At 43.2% G+C, this 26,539-nt stretch overlaps 1 protein-coding gene across 1 annotated transcript in view; it reads right to left on the bottom strand.

Annotated features, from left to right (window-relative positions):
* The window catches only part of LOC311142612 (rap guanine nucleotide exchange factor 6-like), a gene marked incomplete at both ends in the record, with an annotated part of 41,824 nt that extends 15,710 nt beyond the window's left edge, over positions 1 to 26,114 (bottom strand). The window contains 4 exons of the mRNA XM_084178275.1: positions 16,016 to 16,099; positions 18,469 to 18,525; positions 19,051 to 19,121; positions 26,013 to 26,114. Of these exons, the coding sequence (XP_084034401.1) occupies positions 16,016 to 16,099; positions 18,469 to 18,525; positions 19,051 to 19,121; positions 26,013 to 26,114 (314 nt within the window). The remainder of the gene's footprint in view (positions 1 to 16,015; positions 16,100 to 18,468; positions 18,526 to 19,050; positions 19,122 to 26,012) is intronic.
* Between the last annotated feature and the right edge of the window lie 425 nt (positions 26,115 to 26,539).

Below are 26,539 nucleotides of genomic sequence, written 5' to 3'. Positions count from 1 at the left end.
AGTCAGTGATCGTCTCGTCAATTGCCACAGAAAAATAGGTGTTTGACAAATATTTGAGTCACTATTTTTGTTGACGAAATTAACACTACTGTTCAACACTGAATACACTTTTACATCGCAAATTAGAGACACTTTTTTTAGTGTCAGTTTCAATGTTTTGCAGTCAGAACTGATGTTTGTATCCAATGATGCAAAGATCGACTAGTTCAATTGAAGCGATAACAAAAGTTAGGCCTGTTTATTTCTAACAGTGACACAGTGAAATCAACAATCGTTCTACACTAATGCATTGACGTGAACTGGTATTGGTAATTTAGTAGCAGGTTAAAGTTGATGCTTGTTAACAAATAAAGGATTGGTAGGAGGTTCACACAGCGAGTCAACTGTCCTTTGATGATTTAATCGACCTGCTCCTCCCCTCTGGACAATAAGGTTATGTTCGACTGGGATCACAAAGGAGCTTATTGATCTTCACACAGCTCTGGGATGCGTCCCAAATGGCACCCTATTCCCTATATAGTGCACCACTTTTGACCAGGGCCCGTAGGATCTGTTCAAAGCAGTGCCCTAAGTAGGGAATAGGGTGCCATTTGGGACACAACACAGGACTCAGCCTTTTCACTGGTTCCACCACATAACAGAACAGACCGGCTCAGATGGCTTTCACACTTCTCCCTTCAGATCAAAATCACATGGTGTAGTAGTATCACGTTAGTCAGCCCAATGACTTTCCCACAGAGATGACTTCATTAAGACCTGGTTCCCCATTCACATGAATGGAGCTGTTCAGCTGTACAATGATTTTCTGATGAGATACCAAAATACTCACTAACTACACTGAACTAAAATATAAATGCAACATGTAAAGTGTTGGTCCAATGTTTCATGAGCTGAAATAAAAGATCCCAGAAATGTTCCATACGCACAAAAAGCGTATTTTTATTATATTTTGTGCACAAATTTGTTTACATCACTGTTAGTGAGCATTTCTCCTTTGCCAAGATAATCCATCCACCTGACAGGTGTGGTATATCAAGAAGCTGATTAAAAAGCATGATCAATACCTTGTGCTGGGGACAGTAAAAGGCCACTCTAAAATGTGCAGTTTTGTCACAACACAATGACAAGTTTTAAATTCTCTACCATAATCCACCTCCAACAGTGGTTTCAGAGAATTGAGCAGTACATAAAACCAGCCTCACAACCGCAGACTGTCTCACCACGCCAGCCCAGGACCTCCATATCCAGCATCTTCACCAGCGGGATCTCTGAGACAAGCCACCCGGACAGCTGATGAAACTGTGGGTTTGCACAACTGAATAATTTTTGCACAAACTGTCAGAAACAGTCTCAGGGAAGCTCATCTGTGTGCTCGTCGTCCTCATCAGGGTCTTGACCTGACAGCAGTTTGGTGTTGTAACAGACTTCATTGGGCAAATGCCCACCTTCGATGGCCACTGACATGCTGGAGAAGTGTGCTCTTCACGGATTAATCTCGGTTTCAATTGAACCGGGCAGAGGGCAAGCGGTTTGCTGATGTCAACGTTTTGAACAGAGTACCCCATGGTGGCGGTGGGTTATGGTATTGGCAGGCATAAGCTACAGACAACAATCTTTTTTTTTTTTATCGATGGCAATGTGAATGCACAGAGATACCGTGATGAGATCCTGAAGCCCATTGTCGTGCCATTCATCTGCCGCCATCACCTCATGTTTCAGCATGATAAGGCACAGCCCCATGACACAAGGACCTGTACACAATTCCTGGAAGCTGAAAATGTCCCAGTTCTTCCATGACCTGCATACTCACCAGAATGTCACCCAATGAGCATGTTTGGGATGCTTTAGATCGACGTGTACGACAGCGTGTTCCAGTTCCCGCCAATATCTAACAACTTCGCATAGCCCTTGAAGAGGAGTGGGACAATATTCCACAGGCCACAATCAACAGCCTGATCAACTCGATGCGAAGGAGATGTGTCGTGCCGCATGAGGCAAATGGTGGTCACACCAGATACTGACTTGTTTTCTGATCCACACCCCTACTTCTTTATTTAAAGGTCAACTCTATATGCAAAAGTATGTGGACACCCCTGCAAATTAGTGGATTCGGCTATTTCAGCCACACCCGTTGCTGACAGGTCTATAAAATGTAGCACACCGCCATGCAATATCCATAGACAAACATTGGCAGTCGAATGGCCTTACTGATGAGTAAGCCCTCTGCCCGGTTCAATTGAAACCGAGATTAATCCGTAAAAAAAAAATGGCGTTTTCATCTTTTGAGCTTCTAGTCATGAAATCTATGCAGCCTACTCAATCACTTTTTATAGCTACTGTTTACATGCCTCCTGGGCCATATACAGCGTTCCTCTCTGAGTTTCCTGAATTCCTATCAGACCTTGTAGTCATAGCAGATCATATTCTAATTTTTGGTGATTTTAATATTCACATGGAGAAGTCCACAGACCCACTCCAAAAGTCTTTCGGAGCCATTATCGACTCAGTGGGTTTTGTCCAACATGTCTCTGGACCTACTCACTGCCACAGTCATACTCTGGACCTAGTTTTGTCCCATGGAATAAATGTTGTAGATCTTAATGTTTTTCCACAAAATCCTGGACTATCGGACCACCATTTTATTACGTTTGCAATCGCAACAAATAATCTGCTCAGACCCCAACCAAGGAGCATCAAAAGTCGTGCTATAAATTCTCAGACAACACAAAAATTCATTGATGCCCTTCCAGACTCCTTCTGCCTACCCAAGGACGTCAGAGGACAAAAATCAGTTAACCACTTAACTGAGGAACTCAATTTAACCTTGCGCAATACCCTAGATGCAGTTGCACCCCTAAAAACGAAAAACATTTGTCATAAGAAACTAGCTCCCTGGTATACAGAAAATACCCGAGCTTTGAAGCAAGCTTCCAGGAAATTGGAACGGAAATGGCGCCACACCAAACTGGAAGTCTTCCGACTAGCTTGGAAAGACAGTACCGTGCAGTACCGAAGAGCCCTCACTGCTGCTCGATCATCCTACTTTTCCAACTTAATCGAGGAAAATAAGAACAATCCAAAATTTCTTTTTGATACTGTTGCAAAGCTAACTAAAAAGCAGCATTCCCCAAGAGAGGATGGCTTTCACTTCAGCAGTGATAAATTCATGAACTTCTTTGAGGAAAAGATCATGACCATTAGAAAGCAAATTACGGACTCCTCTTTGAATCTGCGTATTCCTCCAGGGCTTAGCTGTCCTGGATCTGCACAGCTCTGCGAGGGCCTGGGATCGGGAGAGACACTTAAGTGTTTTAGTACTATATCTCTTGACACAATGATGAAAATAATCATGGCCTCTAAACCTTCAAGCTGCATACTGGATCCTATTCCTACTAAACTGCTGAAGGAGCTGCTTCCTGTGCTTGGCCCTCCTATGTTGAACATAATAAACAGCTCTCTATCCACCGGATGTGTACCAAACTCACTAAAAGTGGCAGTGATAAAGCCTCTCTTGAAAAAGCCAAACCTTGACCCGGAAAATATAAAAAACTATCGGCCTATATCGAATCTTCCATTCCTCTCAAAAATTTTAGAAAAAGCTGTTGCGCAGCAACTCACTGCCTTTCTGAAGACAAACAATGTATACGAAATGCTTCAGTCTGGTTTTAGACCCCATCATAGCACTGAGACTGCACTTGTGAAGGTGGTAAATGACCTTTTAATGGCGTCAGACCGAGGCTCTGCATCTGTCCTCGTGCTACTAGACCTTAGTGCTGCCTTTGACACCATCGATCACCACATTCTTTTGGAGAGACTGGAAACCCAAATTGGTCTACACGGACAAGTTCTGGCCTGGTTTAGATCCTACCTGTCGGAAAGATATCAGTTTGTCTCTGTGAATGGTCTGTCCTCCGACAAATCAACTGTACATTTCGGTGTTCCTCAAGGTTCCGTTTTAGGACCACTATTGTTTTCACTATATATTTTACCTCTTGGGGATGTTATTCGAAAACATAATGTTAACTTTCACTGCTATGCGGATGACACACAGCTGTACATTTCAATGAAGCATGGTGAAGCCCCAAAATTGCCCTCGCTAGAAGCCTGTGTTTCAGACATAAGGAAGTGGATGGCTGAAAACTTTTTACTTTTAAACTCGGACAAAACAGAGATGCTTGTTCTAGGTCCCAAGAAACAAAGAGATCTTCTGTTAAATCTGACAATTAATCTTGATGGTTGTAAAGTCGTCTCAAATAAAACTGTGAAGGACCTAGGCGTTACTCTTGACCCTGATCTCTCTTTTGACGAACATATCAAGACTGTTTCAAGGACAGCTTTTTTCCATCTACGTAACATTGCAAAAATCAGAAATTTTCTGTCCAAAAATGATGCAGAAAAATTAATCCATGCATTTGTTACTTCTAGGTTAGACTACTGCAATGCTCTATTTTCCTGCTACCCGGATAAAGCACTAAATAAACTTCAGTTAGTGCTAAATACGGCTGCTAGAATCCTGACTAGAACCAAGAAATTTGATCATATTACTCCAGTGCTAGCTTCCCTACACTGGCTTCCTGTTAAGGCAAGGGCTGATTTCAAGGTTTTACTGTTAACCTATAAAGCGTTACATGGGCTTGCTCCTACCTATCTTTCCGAGTTGGTCCTGCCGTACATACCAATACGTACGCTACGGTCACAAGACGCAGGCCTCCTAATTGTCCCTAGAATTTCTAAGCAAACAGCGGGAGGCAGGGCTTTCTCCTATAGATCTCCATTTTTATGGAACAGTCTGCCTACCCATGTGAGAGACGCAGACTCGGTCTCAACCTTTAAGTCTTTACTGAAGACTTATCTCTTCAGTAGGTCATATGATTGAGTGTAGTCTGGCCCAGGAGTGTGAAGGTGAACGGAAAGGCTGGAGCAACGAACAGCCCTTGCTGTCTCTGCCAGGCCGGTTCCCCTCTCCACTGGGGTTCTCTGCCTCTAACCCTGTTGCAGGGGCTGAGTCACTGGCTTGCTGGTGCTCTTTCATGCCGTCCCTGGGAGGGGTGCGTCACTTGAGTGGGTTGAGTTACTGACGTGATCTTCCTGTCTGGGTTGGCGCCCCCCCCCCTGGTTTGTGCTGTGGTGGAGACCTCTGTGGGCTATACTCGGCCTTGTCTCAGGATTGTAAGTTGGTGGTTGGGGATATCCCTCTAGTGGTGCGGGGGCTGTGCTTTGGCGGAGTGGGTGGGGTTATATCCTTCCTGTTTGGCCCTGTCCGGGGGTTTCTTCGGATGGGGCCACAGTGTCTCCGGACCGCTCCTGTCTCAGCCTCCAGTATTTATGCTGCAGTAGTTTATGTGTCGGGGGGCTGGGGTTAGTTGGTTATACCTGGAGTACTTCTCCTGTCTTATCCAGTGTCCTGTGTGAATTTAAGTATGCTCTCTCTAATTCTCTCGTTCTCTCTTTCTCTCTGAGAACCTGAGCCCTAGGACCATACGTCAGGACTACCGGGCATGATGACACCTTGCTGTCCCCAGTCCGCCTGGCCTTGCTGCTATTCCAGTTTCAACTGTTCTGCCTGCGGCTACGAAACCCCTACCTGTCCCAGACCTGCTGTTTTCAACTCTTAATGATCGGCTATGAAAAGCCAACTGAGAGACCTGAGCCCTAGGACCATACGTCGGGACTACCGGCCGTGGTGACTCCTTGCTGTCCCCAGTCCGCCTGGCCTTGCTGCTATTCCAGTTTCAACTGTTCTGCCTGCGGTTATGGAACCCCTACCTGTCCCAGACCTGCTGTTTTCAACTCTTAATGATCGGCTATGAAAAGCCAACTGAGATTTATTCCTGATTATTATTTGACCATGCTTGTCACTTATGAACATTTTTGAACATCTTGGCATGGTTCTGTTATAATCTCCACCCGGCACAGCCAGAAGAGGACTGGCCACCCCTCATAGCCTGGTTCCTCTCTAGGTTTCTTCCTAGGTTTTGCCTTTCTAGGGAGTTTTTCCTAGCCACCGTGCTTCTACACCTGCATTACTAGCTGTTTGGGGTTTTAGGCTGGGTTTCTGTACAGCACTTCGAGATATTATCTGATGTAAGAAGGGCTATATAAAATAAAAATTGATTGATTGATTGATTGATGAGCTCAGTGACTTTCAACATGCCACCGTCTTAGGATGCCACCTTTCCAACAAGTCAGTTCGTCAAATTTCTGCCCTGCTAGAGCTGCCCCGGTCAACTGTAAGTGCTGTTACTGTGAAGTGGAAATGTCTAGGAGCAACAACGGCTCAGCCGCGAAGTGTTAGGCCACACAAGCTCACAGAACGGGACCGCAGAGTGCTGAAGCGTGTAAAAACAGTCTGTCCTCTTGCTCTTGTGGCTGAATGGAAGCAAGTCCCCGCAGCAATGTTCCAACATCTAGTGGAAAGCCATCCCAGAAGAGTGGAGGCTTTTATAGCAGCAAAGGGGGGACCAACTCCATATTAATGCCCATGATTTTGGAATGAGATGTTCGATGAGCAGGTGTCCACATACTTTTGGTCATGTAGTGTATCAAATCAAATTTTATTTGTCACATGCGCCGAATACAATACCTTACCGTGAAATGTTTACTTACAAGCCCTTAACCAACAATGCAGCTCAAGAAATTGAGTTAAGAAAATATTTACTAAATAAACTAAGTAAATTTTTTTTAAACACAATAAAATAACGAGGCTATATACAGGGGGGGTACCGGTACTGAGTCAATGTGTGGGGATACAGGTTAGTCGAGGTAATTTGTACATGTAGGTAGGGGTAAAGTGACTATGCATAGATAATAAACAGTGAGTAGCAGCAGTGTAAAAATCTGTAATCCCAGTCATGTGATCCATAGACTAGTTAGGGCCTAATTTATTTATTTCAGTTGACTGATTTCCTTATATGAACTGTAATTCAGTAAAATCGTTGAAATTGTTGACTGTTGCGTTTATTTTTGTTCAGTTTAATTCAACCCAATGAGAAGTGGGAGAGGAGAGAGGAGAGGAGGGATCCCTTTGTTTCAGCTTTCCATCTAATAATAGAATAGTCATTTTTAGATTTTGTCATTTCATTTCTTAATCTTCAGGGCGGTGTCACATCTCAATAGCACAATCCATCTGCAATCAGAAAGGAAAATACCCGTGCTCCAATTAACGGAGAGAAAGTGAGACATTCAGTGTATTTAATTATGAGATGCGTGCTGAGCAGGGAGAGCACCTCCTACTCTTCCAGCTTGTGTCCCAAATGGTACCCCATTCCCTTTATACTGCACTGCTTTTCACCTGGGCCGATAGCGCTCTGGTCAAAAGTAGTGCACTAAATAGGAAATAGGGTACCATTTGGGACACATCCCTACTCTCCCAGACCAAAGAGAGCGAGACGCATTCATCTTATCAATTCTCTAATCATGGATGGTTTCACACAACGAAACCAGCACATGTTCCTGGTCCATTGAAAGAAAGCATGTCTTCATTTGGTGTATGAAAAATGTATGCACTCACTAACTGTAAGTCGCTCTGGATAAGAGCGTCTGCTAAATGACTAAAATGTAAATGTAAAATGTGTTCGGCGATAAAGAAAAACGTTCAAACGTTTAAATTCCTGAGAATGGAATCCACCACCTCGACAATTATGTAAACATTGGGAAATAGTGGTCCTCTGTAGCTCAATTGGTAGAGCATGGCGCTTGTAACACCAGGGTAGTGGGTTCGATCCTCGGGACCACCCATACCTAAATAAATTAAAAAAATTATGCACGCATGACTAAGTCGCTTTGGATAAAAGCGTCTGCTAAATGGCATATTATTATATTATATTATATTATAAATATCAAAGCTTATGCTAGGGTATGTACAGTATCTGGGATGAGTGGGGGGTTGGAGAGATGGAGGGTAGTCAAGAGAAGTTGGCTAACCTCCATGTAGTGTTTTCATTTCATATTATGAAACAAACCAGTCAATTAAACTCCTACAGCCCCATTAGTCTATATCAGGGGTAGGCAACCCTGTTCCCCAAGTGCTGCAGGTACTGCAGGATGTTGTTCCAACTAGGCCTGACCAACTGAGCTAACTGATCAGTTCAGTGATGACCTAAATTCAACACAACTGGTCGTCCAGTTCGGTTAAACCAAAAACATGAGGTTGCCTAACCCTGGTCTACATTATTGAGCAGGAATACTAATGATATTCTAAATGTAGGAAAAAAAACAGACAAATGTTACTAAAGGAACTGCCCCAGTTTTAGCTTACCTTGAACATGCTGGACAATCAACAACAATCACCGGACAAGAGAAGGGCTGCGGTTTCACCAGATTCAAAATATAGGAAGACATGAGAACTTCACAAGACTTTAGAAAACAACCTTTCTTTCAGCTACAGGATCACTTACTGTTGTGTTCAACAAGGCTGTGTTCTCTTGTAATGGGTATGTTAAGATTAATCCGTTTTAGAAGTGAAACTGCAAATAGAAAGAAACACTTCCTGTGGGCTATTCCTCAGTTAAGCCATGGCTCAGTCTGGGGAAATGTGCCTTTCTTGCTTTCTCTCAGTAGTAGTAGTGTTCTCTGTCAGATTTAAATCAACAACATGTATAGTACGCTTTCATATCAAACCACGCAGGTCTGATGGCATCCTGCCGATGTGTGCCTCCCACAGGGAATTCCAAAACATTTAGTCCTTAGCAGAGTTTTCCCAGGGAGCAGATTCCTATGCCGGCATCAGTCCACAAGCAGAGGGAAGGAAGGCGAAAAGCTTCTCAATGACTTACTGCGGCACACATCCAGAACTCCAAGTCCTAGGGGTCAACTCCAAACAGAACGATAAAAGCACAAGGGAAGAAGACACAAACAGCTACGTACAGATCCGTTTCTCTGGGGAAATGATATCCAGTATATCCTCAAAAACAATGACAAAAAAATTGAATAGCACAGGTCTCGATCTAAACTCCTGCTGTTTTAAAGCCAAGTCCAGTCTGTTTAGAGATCCAGGGGGAAGAGGAGGAGTCTGTTTAGAGATCCAGGAGGAAGAGGAGAGTGTTAAGAGATCCAGGAGGAAGAGGAGAGTGTTCCAACAGGAAGAGGAGGAGAGTCATTATGGGCTTGAGTTGGTCCTTTCTAAGGGAGGTAGTGTGTCCCCTCTCCTCTGGTCTGTGTGTTTGGTGGCTCCAGGGCAGTGTGTGTGCATGTGTTTTGTGTGTGTGTGTGTTCATTTCCTGGATGTGCTTCTGGCCTGCAGGCTACTCAGGAACACATGGTCAGTTCCAGTCCTTCCAGGAGTTCCACATTCTTCCCTTCTCCCTCCTCCCAACAGCCCCCTGCAGGGCAGCACCCAACCCCCCCCCCTCTCCTCCCAACAGCCCCCTGCAGGGCACAGCATCCAACCCCCCCCCCCCCCTCAACAGCCCCCACCGCCCCCCTCCTCCTCCCAACAGCACCCTAAAGCCTTGTTCACACTGGCAGTTTGAAGTGACAAAAAAAAAAAAAAAAGATTCTGAATCTGATCTTTTTCCTGCAGTCTGAACAGCCAAATAAGCACATGGAATTTGATATTTCAAGCCACATTTCAAACCACCTTCATAGGGGGATTGAAATCAGATACGAATCTGATTCCTGGCCATACGACGTGTCTGAACAGTAAAATCTGATTTATTTGTCCTCAAGTGTTTTTTACACCGTTCATTACCTTGTACCCCTGCACATCAACTCGGTACTGACACCCTGTGTATTTATTCCTCGTGTTATTTTTCTATTCTTTCTCATTTTTTTCTCTCTGCATTGTTGTTACGGCCCGTAAGTAAGCATTTCACTGTTAGTCTACAGCTGTTGTTTACAAAGCATGTGACTAATACATTTTGATTTGGCATACATTTTTGCATGCTAGTTACTCTGTTGACAGTTTGACAAGAACATGTGGTAGCTAACTAGCTAGAGTGAATGTGCTAGCAAACTAAACAGTTAAGCTAGATAGTTGACTTGTGGTAAGCCAAAATGGACTAGTTTTGAAAGTTGGATCATCTTATCCTTTGAGGCTTAAAGAAAGGGGTTCTTACACTATGATTTCAAACATTCAAAGCAACTGGGAAACATCCATAGCAGGCATTGTTGTCACCTTTGCTCGCTATACAACAAATTCTGAGTGATAGGAAGCACGAGCACCACCTCCAAATCAGCCTACGCTACTGCATACACACCCGCCATTACCATGATAACTAGCGCAGCCATGTCAGCAAATGACTAGTCTGAACACACGTGGTTACTTGTAACTTGCTGTTTGGACAGTGAGTATTCCAAAACGGATTTGAAAAACAAAACTGATTTGATCAGTAAGGCCTGTCGTGTAAACAAGGCTTAATTGTCTGTAGGCAGGGCTCTTGGAAATATTAATAATCTGGATGGCACTAGCCTAAATGTGGTAGAGGAAGTGGTTATATGTGCAAATTCCCTTTCAAAAACACTGTCTTGAGCTCACAAAACGAATTGGTTCAGGATTGTGTTTTATGGCTGGGCAGGACGAAGTGGACGAGGGAGGGTGTGTTGGAGAGACTAACGGCGCAGGCAGATGAAAAACAATAAGCGGTGAGAATGGGCCTGGCTGGTGCGCCTGTGTCCGAGACATCTGCGCTCAATCAGCAACACACACACACACACACACCCCTCATTATTGGAGGCTGCAGTTATTATAGTCACGTGGTGCTGGAGGAATCTCACACTCGCCTCAAAGCTGCACTCCATCAAACAGACATGATCCCTACTTAATGTGTTAAAATGAGTGTGTGTGAGAGTTGTTAGAACTGCTCTATTATACACCTTTCAAACCAAGACGTTTTTCCGACAACTTTAGTATCCTGCCAACTTTTTATCATATACAGTGAGCTCCATAATTCATTGGACAGTGACAATTTTTTTGTTATTTTGGTTCTGTACTCTAGCACTTTGAGTTTGAAAGGATACAATGACAATGAGGGTGAAGTGCAGACTGTCAGCTTTAATTTGAGGGTATTTTCATATATATCGGATGAACTGTTTAGAAATCATAGCACCTTTTATACATGGTCCCCCCATTTTAAGGTACTACAAGTATTTGTTAAATTGGCTTCACAGATGTGTGTTGTTAGGCAGGTGTATTCATTTGTGTCGTTAGTGAATGCAGGAGAGCTGTTGATGAATAGCATTGATTCTAGACTTTGCTATTGCCTTTGGAGGTTGTTGTTGTGGTGTGACAACATGAGGAAGACAGCAGTGTCGATGCAAATGAAGCTGGCCGTCATAAGGCTCAGAAATGAAAATCAATCAATCAGGAACATTGCAAAAACCCTGGCCATGCCCAAGTCAACAGTTTGGTTCATCATTAACAAGAAAAAAACAACCGGTGAACTCAATTATGTCAAAAGACCCGGTAGACCGAGGAAGACCATTGTAGTGGATGACCGGAGAATACTCTCTATGGTGAAGAAAACCCCCCTGACAACAGCCCAACAGATCAAAAACACTCTCCTGGATGCAAGTGTAGATGTGTCAAAGTCTACCATACGTAGAAGACTACACCAGCAGGACTACAGAGGGTACACTACAAGATGCAAACCACTGATAAGCCTGAAGAACAGAAAGGCGAGATTACAGTTTGCTAAAAAGCACCTAAAAGAGCCCCAAGAGTTCTGGAAAAAAGTATTGTGGACAGATGAGACAAAGATTAACATGTACCAGAGTGATGGAAAGAGGAAAGTGTGGAGAAAAAAAAGAAATGCTCATGATCCAAAGCATACCACCTCATCCGTGAAACATGGTGGAGGGGGTGTTATGGCTTGGGCCTGTATGGCTGCCAGTGGAACAGGCTCACTTGTCTTCATTGATGATGTGACTGCAGACAGAAGTAGAACAATGAATTCTGAAGTCTATAGAAATATTTTATCTGCTCAGATAAAACCAAATGCCTCCAAACTCATTGGACGGCACTTCATCATGCAACAAGACAATGACCCTAAACATACTGCTAGAGCAACAAAGGGGTTTTTGATGGCCAAAAAGTGGAAAATCCTTGACTGGCCGAGTCAATCACCGGATCTGAATCCAATTGAACATGCATTTTACATGCTGAAGAGGAGACTGAAGGCAATAAGTCCCCAAAATAAGCAGGAACTGAAGATGGCTGCAGTACAGGCCTGGCAGAGCATCACCAGGGAAGATACCCAGCGTCTGGTGATGTCAATGCATCGCAGACTTCAAGCAGTCATTGCATGCAAAGGATATGCGACCAAATATTAACAATGATTACTTTATTCTACATGATGTTAAACTGTCCAATGATTTTTGATGCCCGAAAATGGGGGGGACCATGTACAAAAGCTTCTATAATTCGTAAACGGTTCATCCGATATGTATGAAAATACCCTCAAATTAAAGCTGACAGTCTGCACCTCACCCTCATTGTCATTGTATCCTTTCAAACTCAAAGTGCTAGAGTACAGAACCAAAATAACAAAAAAATTGTCACTGTCCAATGAATTATGGAGCTCACTGTATGAAAGGTGATGCTGGCAACAAAGCCTCTACTTTTATTTCTGCCAACCGACCCAGTCATGGCTGCGGTAAAGTTCTGCCTACAGCTTAGTAGAACATGTAGCCGTAATGCTGAGGCAGTATTGGCACACACTAAACTCTTAAGCTCTTAAACTCTTGATGGTTGCTAGGCAGTGCCCGTTCCTGCTATCCTCCTGGCAGTTCGACATTTTGCGAAGCATGTCACTTCACCCATCTCTTCGCACAACCCACCACATGCACTGTTTTCTTAACCACAACTGGATGGACCATAAAGAGTTACTGTGGGAATAAATATCACTGAATGATGTTATTGTAATAAAGTAGGGTAATGCAATTGAAGGCATCAAATTGTTGTTCACTGAAACTTAAAAAAGTCATCCAATTGTTATAATAGATTTGAAGCAATAGCCTACCTGTGTGTGTTAAACTATTTCAGCACCGTTTCGCGCTGCTTTGAGACGAGCGTCGGGACTAGTCTTGATAAATCAATCAATGTTAAATTTATATTTTCACTGAATCTCCGTTTGGATATTGGTTAGGCTACAACTAGGCTGTAGAAATGTTAGCTAAGATGAGGTTGGTGCTGCTCTGATCATCTTGTCTAGTTGGCTTTTTTATTGTTATGTAGTTTAACAAGTAGATTATTTTACTCTACACTCGTAGTTGCTTTGTAGCCTAGGCCTACTCTGGACCAAAAGCCTGTGATTTGTCCTAATCAATCAATGGGATTTTTGTTTCACTGAATCTCCGCCTGTATATTTGGTTAATAAGTGGTATAGCTCATCTATTCGTTTGCTCATCTATCACTGATCAGAAACATTTACCATGCAGTATTCAGTCCCCGAGTGGCGCAGTGGTCTAAGGCACTGCAGCACAGTGCTAGCTGTGCCACTAGAGATCCTGGTTCGAATCCAGGCTCTGTCGTAACCGGCCGCGACCGGCAGACCCATGGGGCGGCGCACAATTGGCCCAGCGTCGTCCAGGGTAGGGGGCAGAAAGGGGTGTAGCTCATTTGGTAGAGCATGGCGTTTGCAACGCCAGGGTTGTGGGTTTGATTCCCACGGGGGGCCAGTATAAAAAAAATAATGTATGCACTCACTAACTGTAAGTCGCTCTGGATAAGAGCGTCTGACTAAAATGTAAATGTAAAATGTAATGTAGTCTAAATCAAGTGTAGGCCTATTATTTTCCTCGATCGCATGAAGGAAACTCCAAAAGCCTGCGGAGGTTGTGAAATATGAACTCGAGACTCACATGCTTTTGAAAATATAGATTGCTATTTTCTATCAGTATCATGATGAAGATACTCTCAATGTAAGACCCTACACCTGCTCCCTAACAAAGTGGAGGCAGGGTAGGAAAGAGATGAAACGTGGATATAATTTTTTTTATATGCCAGCGGTTTCCCATTGTTATGGGAAAAATATTATTTGTATTTTATTCAGTTATATTTCATTATATTCTTACTACAAAATATATATGTGTGTTGACTGTGATCGGGGTAGGTGTGTCTTGTCTGTTTAATGTACAAAATAATGAACTATTGATTTAATTCATTTGGACGTAACATAATTAAACTCAAAATATGCCATTCTATTGTTTTGAAAATACATTTTAGTATTATGATGTTTCTTAGGACCTGCCTAAACAAATGAATAATAGATTTATTTTTGATGGTGTATATTCAATGGATTTATTAAAATAGACGCCCACCCACATCTGCCACTTGTCACCGGCATGCGCACGGGAGGTATAAAAGGCGTGTGCAGGCAACAATGTCTTAAAAAGGGGCCTGTTTGTAAGAGGGTCATATAAACATTCCCCAATTTTTTTAAATAGGCAAAACACCGTAAATCCTATGTGAAAGTAGTATTACCGGCACTTCATCACAGGCTTTCTTCTTATCAAAGCCCACACAGATCTGAAGCCCACTGCTGCTACAAGACAGCAGACACCTCCAGAGTTGAACATATCACACTACCAGCCTCTCTGGATGCGTCCCAAATGGCAACTCATTCCCTTTATAGTGCACTACTTTTGATCACAGCCCTATGGAACCTGGTCAAAAGTAGTGCATTATAGAGGGATTAGGGTGCCATTTGGGATTCAAACGCCCTCTCCTAATCTGTATCCCTCCCAGTCTGTCTGAAGAGCAATGTTGGGTAGGTTACTTTCTTAGTTACTAGTTACCTGTCAAATTGTAATCAGTAATGTAACTTTTGGATTACCCCAGCTCAGTAACGTAATCTGATTAGTTTCAGTTTAAGAGGCATTAGAAGACAAAAATGTTTATTACCAATTGAACGACATCTATTGCAGAATAAATCAATGTTCGAGTTTACATAGCTGGCCATAAATGGATGATACATTTTCCTTTATGGGTTGGTTATGTAGGCTTCTTCTAAGCCATTGCTTTCTACTACCGGTAATAATACGATTAGGCTATATCTTCACATTAAAAAAACAGAGTCTGTCAGATTTCCAGTCATTCCAATTAATTTAATATCCCTTGATATTCAATAATAGGACTTGGAAATACGGAAAAATAGATTAGCCAAATAGTTTTACCTGAGTATAACCCAAAAACGAAGGACTTATTAGCCTACTCTGTTGTTTATGACTTTCTTGTCATGGAGGACTGATTCGGCTAATTGTTTTGAGTTGAAAAATAAATGCTGCTCTCATGAAATGGCTTGCTTTGAGCACTACCGAAAAGTGCTGTTTGCGTGTGAAAAATGAATGCCATATGCTGAATTTGCTTTAGGCCTATTGTTTACATTTTTGTTGGCTGGGATCCGCACTACGCAGTTGTTGCAAGAGCAAAAAAACTATTGTTGATAGGCAGCTTAAAATTCAACCATTATTGGGTTAAAACACACAGCCATCCACAACAGTCGCAACCCGTAAGGCGCAAATAGCTAAAAGAGAGAGCAGCAGTGTGATTCACATCATTGCGGAATGTAGATATCAATAATAAGTGATATCTGTATCACCCGTAGGCTACACTACTGCTGTCATCCTTACCTCCAAGCGTTTATTCAAGTTGGATAAACTTTGGATGCCGACAGCAGTCGCACCATTGGAAGACATAGCTTGGACTGTAGCATACAAAAGCCTGTTCCTGCTCTTTTCCCGCGATCCATCTAACGCATTTGGTATGTCATCATAGTGGTCTCTGACTTGTGGTCAGACTCGCTCAGGTGGCAAAACTTAAACTTGCGCCTTTTTTCAAATGTGGATTTGAATGTCATTGAGAAAACATAAAGGTGTCCCCCAAAAAAATATCAAACATCCTTTCTGAATGTAAAAGTAATCATCTAGTTTTTCAAAAGTATTTCTAATCTGATTACAATATTTTAGCTGGTAACGGATTACAGTTTGTATTTTTGTAATTCGGTTACATGTAATACTTTACTCCCCAACCCTGGTGAAGAGGCTGTGTGCTGATCAATGGAACATAGATTGAACCTACCAGCATCTGGCCAAGTACATGTGGTCCTTGACAAAAACTGAACCGGAGAGGAGGGTGTACCAGCATGTGGAGATGCTGTCTGGGCTGTAGATGGAGACAAGATAACAAGGGACATTGTGTTAGTCTACATAGTGCTGTTTATGGACACATCTGCATGGTGACATCAAGTGCATTATACTTTAAAGGAACAGGGCCCTGAATCCACAAGAGCGAAGTGTGAAAGGCAGTAAAGTGGCTCACTTATTATCACTGAAGCAGGCCACAGCCAAACAGGTACATTAGAGGATTTATGAAGATAATGTACTTTGCTGTTTGACCAAATCATTTAATAGCTAAAAACACTGAACAAAAATATAAAAACGCAACATGTGAACATTTTCCATACACACAAAAAGCTTATTTCTCAAAATGTTGTGAACAATGTGATATTTCAGTTTTCATTTTAAATACATTTGCAAACATTTCTAAAAGCCTGTTTGAGCTTTGTCATTATGGGGTATTGTGTGTAGATTGATGAGGGGGAAAAAGGTGGTCTGAATACTTTCCGAATGCACTGTATGTGGGTTGCCTAACGCATAAACCAAATACATTAGCAGGTTCACATGGGCTTGAGGTGGAAATTATTAAATCGCATTAGTGATTCATGAGGAATCCTGATTGTTTTCATATGCTGTTTAACACCTCCAAGTATGTATTATAATGCCTGTGTTCAATGCTCTCTGTGCCTAATTGGACCAGGCAGAGTGATTCCTACGTTGTCTGAGCATGGTCCTGACTGGGGAAAGGGTGTGTGTGTGAGCATGGTTTTTCCAATCATAAATTAAACTACTGTGAGTCTAATGTGATTCCAATGAAAGGAGTACTACAGTGCATTTGAAAAGTATTCAGATATTGACTTTTTCCACATTTTGTTTTTTTCCTCATCAATCTATACACAACACCCCATAATGACAAAGCAAAAACAGGTTGTTAGAAATGTTTGCAAAAAACAGAACTGAAATATCACATTTACATAAGTATTCAGACCCTTTACTCAGTACTTTGTTGAAGCACCTTTGGCAGCTATTACAGCCTTGAGTCTTCTTGGGTATGACGCTACAAGCTTGGCACACCTGGATTTGGGGGGTTTCTCCCATTCTTCTCTGCAGATCCTCTCAAGCTCTGTCAGGTTGGATGGGGAGCGTCGCTGCACAGCTATTTTCAGGTCTCTCCAGAGATGTTCGCTCGGATTCAAGTCCGGACTTTGGCCACTCCTGAGCCTTTTACTGAGGAGTGGCTTCCGTCTGTCCACTCCACCATAAAGGCCTGTTCGGTGTAGTGCTGCAGAGATGGTTGTCGTAATGGAAGGTTCTCCCATCTCCACAGAGGAACTCTGGAGCTCTGTCAGAGTGACCATCGGGTTCTTGGTCACCTCCCTGACCAAGGCCCTTCTCCCCCGATTGCTCAGTTTGGCCGGGCGGCCAGCTCTAGAAAGTGTCTTGGTGTTTCCAAACTTCTTCCATTTAAGGATGATGGAGGCCACTGTGTTCTTGGGGACCTTCAATGCTGCAGAAATGTTGGTACCCTTCCCCAGATCTGTGCCTTGACACAATCCTGTCTCGGAGCTCTACGGACAATTCCTTCGACCTCATGGCTTGGTTTTGGCTCTGACATGCAGTGTCAAAGGCACGCACCTTATAAAGAAAGGTGCGTGCCTTTCCAAATGATGTCCAATCGATAGAATTTAGCACAGGTGTACTCCAATCAAGTTGTAGAAACATCTCAAGGATGATCAATGGAAACAGGATGCACCTGCGCTCAATTTTGAGTCTCATTGCAAAGGGTCTGAATACTTATGTAAATAAGGTATCCTTTTTTTTTTTTTTTGAATACATATATGTTGATTGAGGTAAAAAAAAATTTTTTAAATAGAATACGGCTGTAACATAACAAAATGTGGAAAAAGTCAAGGGGTCAGAATACTTTCTTAATGTACTGTACATCAACACAATGCTGGATATGAAGAGTTTACCTGCCTCCCTCTCTCCCTCCCTCGCTCCCTCCCTCCCCTCCCTCTCTCCATTCCTGCCTCTCCCCCTTCCCCCCCTCTCTCTCCCTTTCCTCCCCTCTCTCTCCATCTCCCTCTCTATAACACAGCCTAACTCTTTGCAGTAGAGCAGAAGAGAGGCCGTTATGACTTTCTCTCCAGACTAAAGAGATTACAGTCTGCTGTCATGTCCTGACACAGATGAATTATTTGATGTGAGGAGTCTTTGGTAGTAACAATGGTAAACACAGAGAACACAACAGCAACATGACAAGGAAACCATACTGCAGACAGACAGAAGAGAAAAAAACAGTGTTCTGCAAGAGAAGCCAAGCAGACGTTTAGGGTTTCCTGTGTGTGTGTGTGTGTGTGTGTGTGTGTGTGTGTGTGTGTGTGTGTGTGTGTGTGTGTGTGCGCGTGAACTTACTAGAACAGGACGTGGTTAGCTTCGTGTCTCTCGTACCTGGCTGAGGTACACATTGACCTGCACAACAACAAAACAAGTTTCAGACACGATCAGATCATAAATGATCAATTTGATATATCATCAGTCCATACATGATCAGTTTCATCCATTATTAGAAGACATCAGTTCAGTCACAATCACAACCAGACTGACAGCTCTCATATCTGAGTTTGTGATGTGGAATGGCTGTGGTGAATGTCAGGGCCAGTCTCCCTCCACACCGGCTCCAGTGTGTGTTAGTCATCTCTGTCCTATGTATGTACAGGAGATTGTACTGGAAGGGCCATGTGGATGACTCGTAGACACTAGTTGTAGCTCCCACTCCTGGGCCTGTATTCATAAAAACCTCATCATAATAGGAGTGCTGATCTAGAAATCAGGTCCACCCCTGTCCATAGCATAGTCTAATCTAATTCGTTAGGTTTTAAAAAGGACAACCTGATCCTAGATCAGCACTCCTACTCTGAGATGCTTTATGAATAGAGGCCCTGGTGTATGGAGGGTGAGTGGTTGGTGTAATGGGTGAACGGGGTTCAATCTGACCTGAGCTGGTGCTCCCTGAGGTGGGACAGGACATCCATGTGGTAGAAGTGACAGTAAATAGTGTGCAAGTCCTGGAGGAGACAAGACAACTGGTTCAGACAAACATCTCACCACACACAGAGGCAAGGCAACACAGGCTGGTTTAGAATGTAGGGCAAGCAATTGAAAATGCAGCTCAGGTCTGGTCACGGTGGTTGGTTTACCAGCTCAGGTCTGGTCACTGTGGTTGGTTTACCAGCTCAGGTCTGGTCACTGTGGTTGGTTTACCAGCTCAGGTCTGGTCACTGTGGTTGGTTTACCAGAAGGTCTCCCTACTCTAAAGCAGGAACTGTAAGTTACGCCTACACTATAGACCTAATACTCCCAGATATGTATTGAATGACTGAGCAAATGTTTGGGCACACGGGCCCTCAGTCAGGGTTGACCAAAGGTCTCAATCAAGCAAACACTGGAGGATTTGTATGGATTACCAGATTACGGTCAAACAACCCTTTTCCACAATAAAACACGAGGCAAAAACAAACAAGGCGACACGCACAGCCATTCTTTATCAGGGAGCACAACACTCTTTAAAGACAAGCCTTTGGCTGCTTATCTACGAAATAAAAGGAACCTTTCTACATTTGTTTGTATCAACTCCGCTCTAAGCGAACCAGACCAAGGGCACGTGGAAACATCTATTTTTCATTGAGGAATGTACAGTAGGCCGTCGTTTAAAAAAAAAAAAAAAACGCTTCCTATCAAATTGACACTTTTAATCCAGACTGACACAAACACTCACTGACACACAATGTCCTTAAAATAGTCATAGCAATCACAGCTGTTCAAACATTAAGAGCAGATCGCCTGAAGAATGCATGTGGAAACCTCCATGTAGCCATCTGGTGTGGCAGGACAGAGGAGCTATTGAGCCCCTGGGCAACTAGCATTAACAGGTGGAGCACATGCCTCCGTGGCTTCAGGCAAGAGGAAGTGCCCACGCACGTGTACACACACAGATGTGTGTGGCAGCATAACAGCAACTGTTAGTTAGGTGAGACTGCTGAGGGACCAATTCATTTTAACATTGAACCTCTGGGTTTTGTCTTTGCGGAAATCAGAGGGTGTTTGCTAAGCCAGTCACAGAATGTGTGAGTGAGTCATGGTGTGTGCTGTGTACACAAAATCATGTCTTAAATCGTTAAATAGAGGGATCATGCAGAAAACCCACTACAAGAGTCAGGGAAAGTAAAAACAAGACAACGCTGGAACGGGGAGAGACTAAGGGAGGGGTGTGTAATGTAGGCCTCCTGAATGTGTGCAGAAGGGTTTAAACCATAAGGAACAACACATCAGAGCCGTGCCAGCCTGGGCTCCTCTTTTTGCTAACACTTCCTGGGAGAGTTTATCTGGCCAGAAAAATCTGACTGTCTGTCTGGAAGTCTATACTCCTACTTCAAACAAAGGGAAATCACTAAGAACATGTTGAGGGAGTCAACCAGAGTTTTTCGTTAGGAAAATGTGGTGCCGGACATTTGAGAAATTTACCGGACCCATATGCATTGGGTGCATAAACTTGATAAGGGCGTCCACCCACGGTGCTCAGAATGACATGAATTACCATAATCTAAATGTGATTTATCTTAACAGAATATGCAACTCGAGTATGCAACGGTGTAAGTCCTTCTTACCGAATTCCGACGCGGAATTTGAAGATGTTAGAATAACTGTCCACATTTACTTTTCCTCAGCCAACAAGATGAGTAACGAACAACATCACTAGCCTGTCAATATGCTCTCCCCCATAGGAAAGTTGATCTATTCTATTGGTCAGCTTGTCGTTCTGTTATAGAAAAGGATTTAGACTCTGCTGCTTTGAAGCAAGGTAAGACATGCCTCACAATATTAAGTAAAACATTAAGGTTTCACCAGGGGTGAAAGTAGATTTAATTTCTTACCGGTATTTGCAGAACGCGCTGCCAAATTGCAGGCCCTTCCGACAGTAGGCAATGCGATTTAAAACAAGCTAATGATCCTCTGTGGCCAAATCATGCTTTCTGGTGTAGTAGCCTATTTTTTATGATTTTATTTATTTCTGTATATACAGGAGGAAGCTAATTAGGCTATATAATTTTGGCCATTCAATTTACTTTAGGGAAAGCTTCTCCTAGCCTTATGGACACGCCTCCTATGCCTTCTAATGTGGCATAAACACAACCGAGTCATGATGTTTTCATCTGATTGTCAAACAATCACTTAACAAAGGCTGTCCTGTAGGCTACCGGCACATATTCTTCCACTCACAAAATAATTTCAGCATCTAACAGCGCACTGTGCACCCGCAATTTGATGATTGGGAAGAGACATCTGTTACAAAACTCCTACATGTATTGTAATGACATTCTGAGATTGTCATTAGGCCTACACTTGTAGCCTGAATTGATGCATCAACTGTTGTCCGGTACCAACTCAATGTAATGAAGGTGTTCCTAATGTTTGGTATACTCAGTGTATATACTGTATTCTAGTCATTGAACACTGGTCACTTTTAAAAAGTGTACATACTGTTTTACCCACTTTATGTATACTGAACAAAAATTTAAAAAACTCAGTATGTAACGTATTGGTCCCATTTTCATGAGCTGAAATAAAATATCCTAGAAATGATCACATGCACACAAAAAAAAAAGCTTACTTCTCTCAAATGTTACGCACAAATTTGTTTACATCCCTGTTAGTGAGCATTTCTCCTTTGCCAAGATAATCCATCCACCTGACAGGTGTGGCATATAAGAAGCTGACTAAACAGCATGGTCATTTCACAGGTGCACCTTATGCTGGGGAAAATAAAAGGCCACTCTAAAAATGTGCAGTTTTGTCACAAACCACAATGACATAGAGGTCTCAAGTTTTGAGGGAGCGTGCAATTGGCATGCTCACTGCAAGAATGTCCACCAGAGCTGTTGCAAGAAAATGTAATGTTCATTTCTCTACCATAAACCGCCTCCAACGTCGTTTTAGAGAATTTGGCAGTACATCCAACCGGCCTCAAAACCGCAGACCACGTGTCACCACACCAGCCCAGGACCTCCACATCCGGCATCTTCTCATGCAGGATCTTCTAAGAACAGCCACCCGGACAGCTGATGAAACTGTAGGTTTGCACAACTAAAACTTTATGAGCAAACTGTCAGAAACCATCTCAGTGAAGCTCATCTGCGTGCTCGTCGTCCTCATCAGGATCTTGACCAGACTGCAGTTCGGCGTCGTAACCGACTTCAGAGGGTAAATGCTCACCTACGATGGCCACCGGCACGCTGGAGAAGTGTGCTCTTCACGGATGAATCCCGGATTCAACTGTACCGGTCAGATGGCAGACGTGTATGGCGTCGTGTGGATGAGCGGTTTGCTGATGTCAACATTGTGAACAGAGTGCCCCATGGTGCCGTGGGGTTATGGTGTGGGCAGGCATAAGCTACAGACAAGGAACACAATTGCATTTTATCGATAGCAATGTGAATGCAGAGATATCGTCCTGAGGCCCATTATCGTGACATTCATCTGCAGCCATCACCTCATGATAATGCGGTAATTTCCTTCTTTGAAATGCTTGCGTTTATATTTTTGTTCAATGTATATATACACACTGTATTCTAGTCATGGCTCATCCTACACAGTGCATTCAGTTTATATTTTTGTTCAATGTATATATACACACTGTATTCTAGTCATGGCTCATCCTACACAGTGCATTCAGAAAGTATTCAGACCCCTTGACTTTTTCCACATTGTTACATTACAGCCTTATTCTGAAATATATATATATTTTTATCTCATTAATCTACACACAATACCCATTATGATAATGTGAGAACAGGTTTAGACATTTTTGCTAAAGTATTACAAATAAAAAACAGAAATATCTTATTTACATAAGTATTCAGATCCTTTGCGATGAGACTCGAAATTGAGCTCAGGTGCATCCTGTTTCCATATATCATCCTTGAGATGTTTCTACAACTTGATTAGAGTCCACCTGTGGTAAATTCAATTGATTGGACATGATTTTGAAAGGCACACACCTGTCTATATAAGGTCCCACAGTTGACAGTGCATGTCAGAGCAAAAACCAAACCATGAAGTCGAAGGAATTGTCCGTAGAGCTCCGAGACAGGAATCTGGTGAAGGGAACCAAAAATGTCTGCAGCATTGAAGTTCCCCAAGAACAGAGTGGCCTCCACCACTCTTAAATGGAAGAAGTTTGGAACCACCAAGACTCTTCCTAGGGCTGGCCGCCCGGCCAAACTGAGCAATCGGGGGAGAAGGACCTTGGTCAGGGAAGTGACCAAGAACACGATGGTCACTCTGACAGAGCTCCAGAGTTCTTCTGTGGAGATGGGTGAACCTTCCAGAAGGACAACCATCTCTGCAGCACTCCACCAATCAGGCCTTTATGGTAGTGGCCAGACGGAAGCCCCTCCTCAGTAAAAGGCACGACAGCCCGCTTCGAGTTTGCCAAAAAGGCACCTAAAGACTCTCAGACCATGAGAAACAAGATTATCTGGTCTGATGAAACCAAGATTGAACTCTTTGGCCTGAATGCCAAGCGTCACGTCTGGAGGAATCCTGGCACCATCCCTACGGTGAAGCATGATGGTGGCAGCATCATGCTGTGGGGATGTTTTTCAACGGCAGGGAAGGGGAGACTAGTCAGGATCGAGGGAAAGATGAACGGAGCAAAGTACAGAGAGATCCTTGATGAAAACCTGCTCCAGAGCGCTCAGGACCTCAGACTGGGGCGAAGGTTCACTTTCCAACAGGACAACGACCCTAAGCACACAGCCAAGACAACGCAGGGGTGGCTTCGGGACAAGTCTCTGAATGTCCTTGAGTGGCCCAGCCAGATCCCGGACTTGAACCCAATCTAACATCTCTGGAGAGACCTGAAAATAGCTGTGCAGCGACGCTTCCCATCCAACCTGACAGAGCTTGAGAGGATCTGCAGAGAAGAATGGGAGAAACTCCCCAAATACAGGTGTGCCAAGCTTGTAGCATCATACCCAAGAAGACTCGAGGCTGTAATCGCTGCCAAAGGTGCTTCAACAAAGTACTGAGTAAAGGGTCTGAATACTTATGTAAATTTATTTTTCACTTCTTTATTTGTAATACATTTGCAAACATTTCTACAAACCTGTTTTTGCTTTGTCATTATTGGGTATTGTGTGTAGATTGATGAGGGAAAAATGTAATTTAATCAAATTTAGAATAAGGCTGTAAGGTAACAAAATGTGGAAAAAGTCAAGAGGTCTGAATACGTTCCGAATGCACTGTATAACTACTGCTGTACACACCTTTTCTATTCATATACTGTTCATACAGTTTAGTCATTCGCTCTGGATAAGAGCGTCTGCTAAATGACCAAAAATGTAAATGTAAATTTAGCAAGCATTTCGCTGCACCTGCGATAACATCTGCAAATCTGTGTACGCGGCCAATACTGATTCCGGACAGGGCTGAACTGTAGTTTGCTATTCTTTACATGTTGGGCTAGGCCTATATCCTGATCATGTGACCTGACCAGTGAAAAACACCTGGCCCTGTAGTATCTACTAAGATGAGTCATCTGTCATCCATGTTCCTTAAGAGGGTCTTCTTCCAGGAAACTGCTGGGAGGAGTGCCCAGCCCTAGTCTTCCTATAACCCATATGATAAGAGATTTACAGGCCAGACTCAACTACTTTCATAGGCTATATTACCTCATTTTGAAAAGTAGACCTCTTCATCCACCAGCTTGACAACACAAGCCCCAATGAATTGGATATGAAGAAGATGCCAAACAATTGCCTGAAAACACACGCTACAGTAGACTTCATTTGCAGCACTGTCTGTAGGAAATAGCCCTAGGCCTGCCCCGCTTTCAACTCGGAGGAAAAAGACAACTCATGAAAACAATGGCAGCAGCATTCTGTAGTATACCGACGGCTTCTGAGCTACTAAAACTGTATTGACTATACCTCAGAGCTAACTGGGTTAGTGAGAGCAGCTTCTGCTGTGGCACGCACTATTCTTCCTGAGGCCAGGGTAGTCGGCCGGGTGAGAACAGGGTGTGCGTTCCAAATGGCACCCTATCTCCTATGTAGCGCACTACTTTTGACCAGGGCCCATAGGGAATGGGATGCCATTTGGGACACAGACAGTGAGTGCAGTATGGGGCCGGCCGGGGCAGGAGGCGACGGAGGCCAGTATTGTGTTCAATTCAGGCCAGACAGACCCCAGTCTCTTAAAGTCAATGTGGCCCACAGGGGCCATCCACTCAATATGCAGGGACCGCTCAGAGCATCCTCTCACTGGGGGGCAAGGCCAAGCCAATGGTTGTCTAGATTTAAAAACACTGATGGTCTATAGGCTAAGGTCTACAACTGGCCTCTGTTCCAGAGAGCCCACCCTACCTAATAATAATAATAATAATAATAATAATAATAATAATAATAATAATAATAATAATAATAGCCATTTAGCAGACGCTTTTATCCAAAGCGACTTTTCATGCGTGCATTAATTTTACGTATGGGCTAACAAACCCATAGCCAACAACAAGTCTGCTCCCTTTCAGTCATCGATCAGACTAAAGCAGATCATCAATAGCCCCAGACAGGATGTCAGAATCACCAGCGTAAACAATTCAAATAAATTGTCTCCCCCGTGGAGTGCTGTAACTCAAATCACACCACAACAAAACTCCAGCTCAAGGCTGCTTTGCAAGGTGGGGGTCAATTCCATTTAAATGAGCCTACTCTAAGTTCATGTAATCAATAGGCAAATTCCAATTGTGTAAGCTATTTAAATGCAATTTACACACACCCTGTTCCTTTGACTTGAACTATGTTGGTAGGCTACATATCGGTGAGACGCTGGAACTCAAGTTTACGCCTCCAACCATGTAGCTTATCTCAGGTAGACTGTGACCTTGTGTTCAAGCTCACCCACGTGGAATATGTCTCCCTGTCCTTTTGCCCTGAGAAGTTGGCTGGGGGCAAGACGCACTCTACGGTGACCCAGAGGGTCACAAAGTGGCCCGACCCCATCTGTGATATCATCACAGTGTGGAATAATGCATTATAGGGCTGAATACATTTAGTCGACTGGTCGATTGTTTGGTCGATAGGCTGTTGGTCGACCAACATTTTTTTTTGTTGAGCAGTGGCAAATATATTTTACAAAATTATGGCACTGGAGACACCTTGTCTGATTCACGCCTGTTTGAGTGGACTGATCTATTGCGGAGGCCGAGGGGATGGCACACCAGTATCACCAGTAGTATATTTAACGTTAATTACCATAATTTCTAATATACAATGTTTGTTTGGTTACAGTAATTTCTGTTAATGCATTCAATATATTATTATTACAGTCTTACTATTGTCATTGTAGGAGCGGACACATTGTTTGCAGAGCGCACAACCTAGGCTACACTTGTGAGAAAACACTTTTGGTTAATTTCATTCCATTT

Source organism: Coregonus lavaretus (assembly GCF_964263955.1).
Source record: "Coregonus lavaretus genome assembly, chromosome: 15".
Lineage (NCBI taxonomy): Eukaryota > Metazoa > Chordata > Actinopteri > Salmoniformes > Salmonidae > Coregonus > Coregonus lavaretus.
The sequence above is the reverse complement of the archived record's forward strand: the minus strand, read 5'-3'. Positions and strand labels throughout refer to the sequence as shown.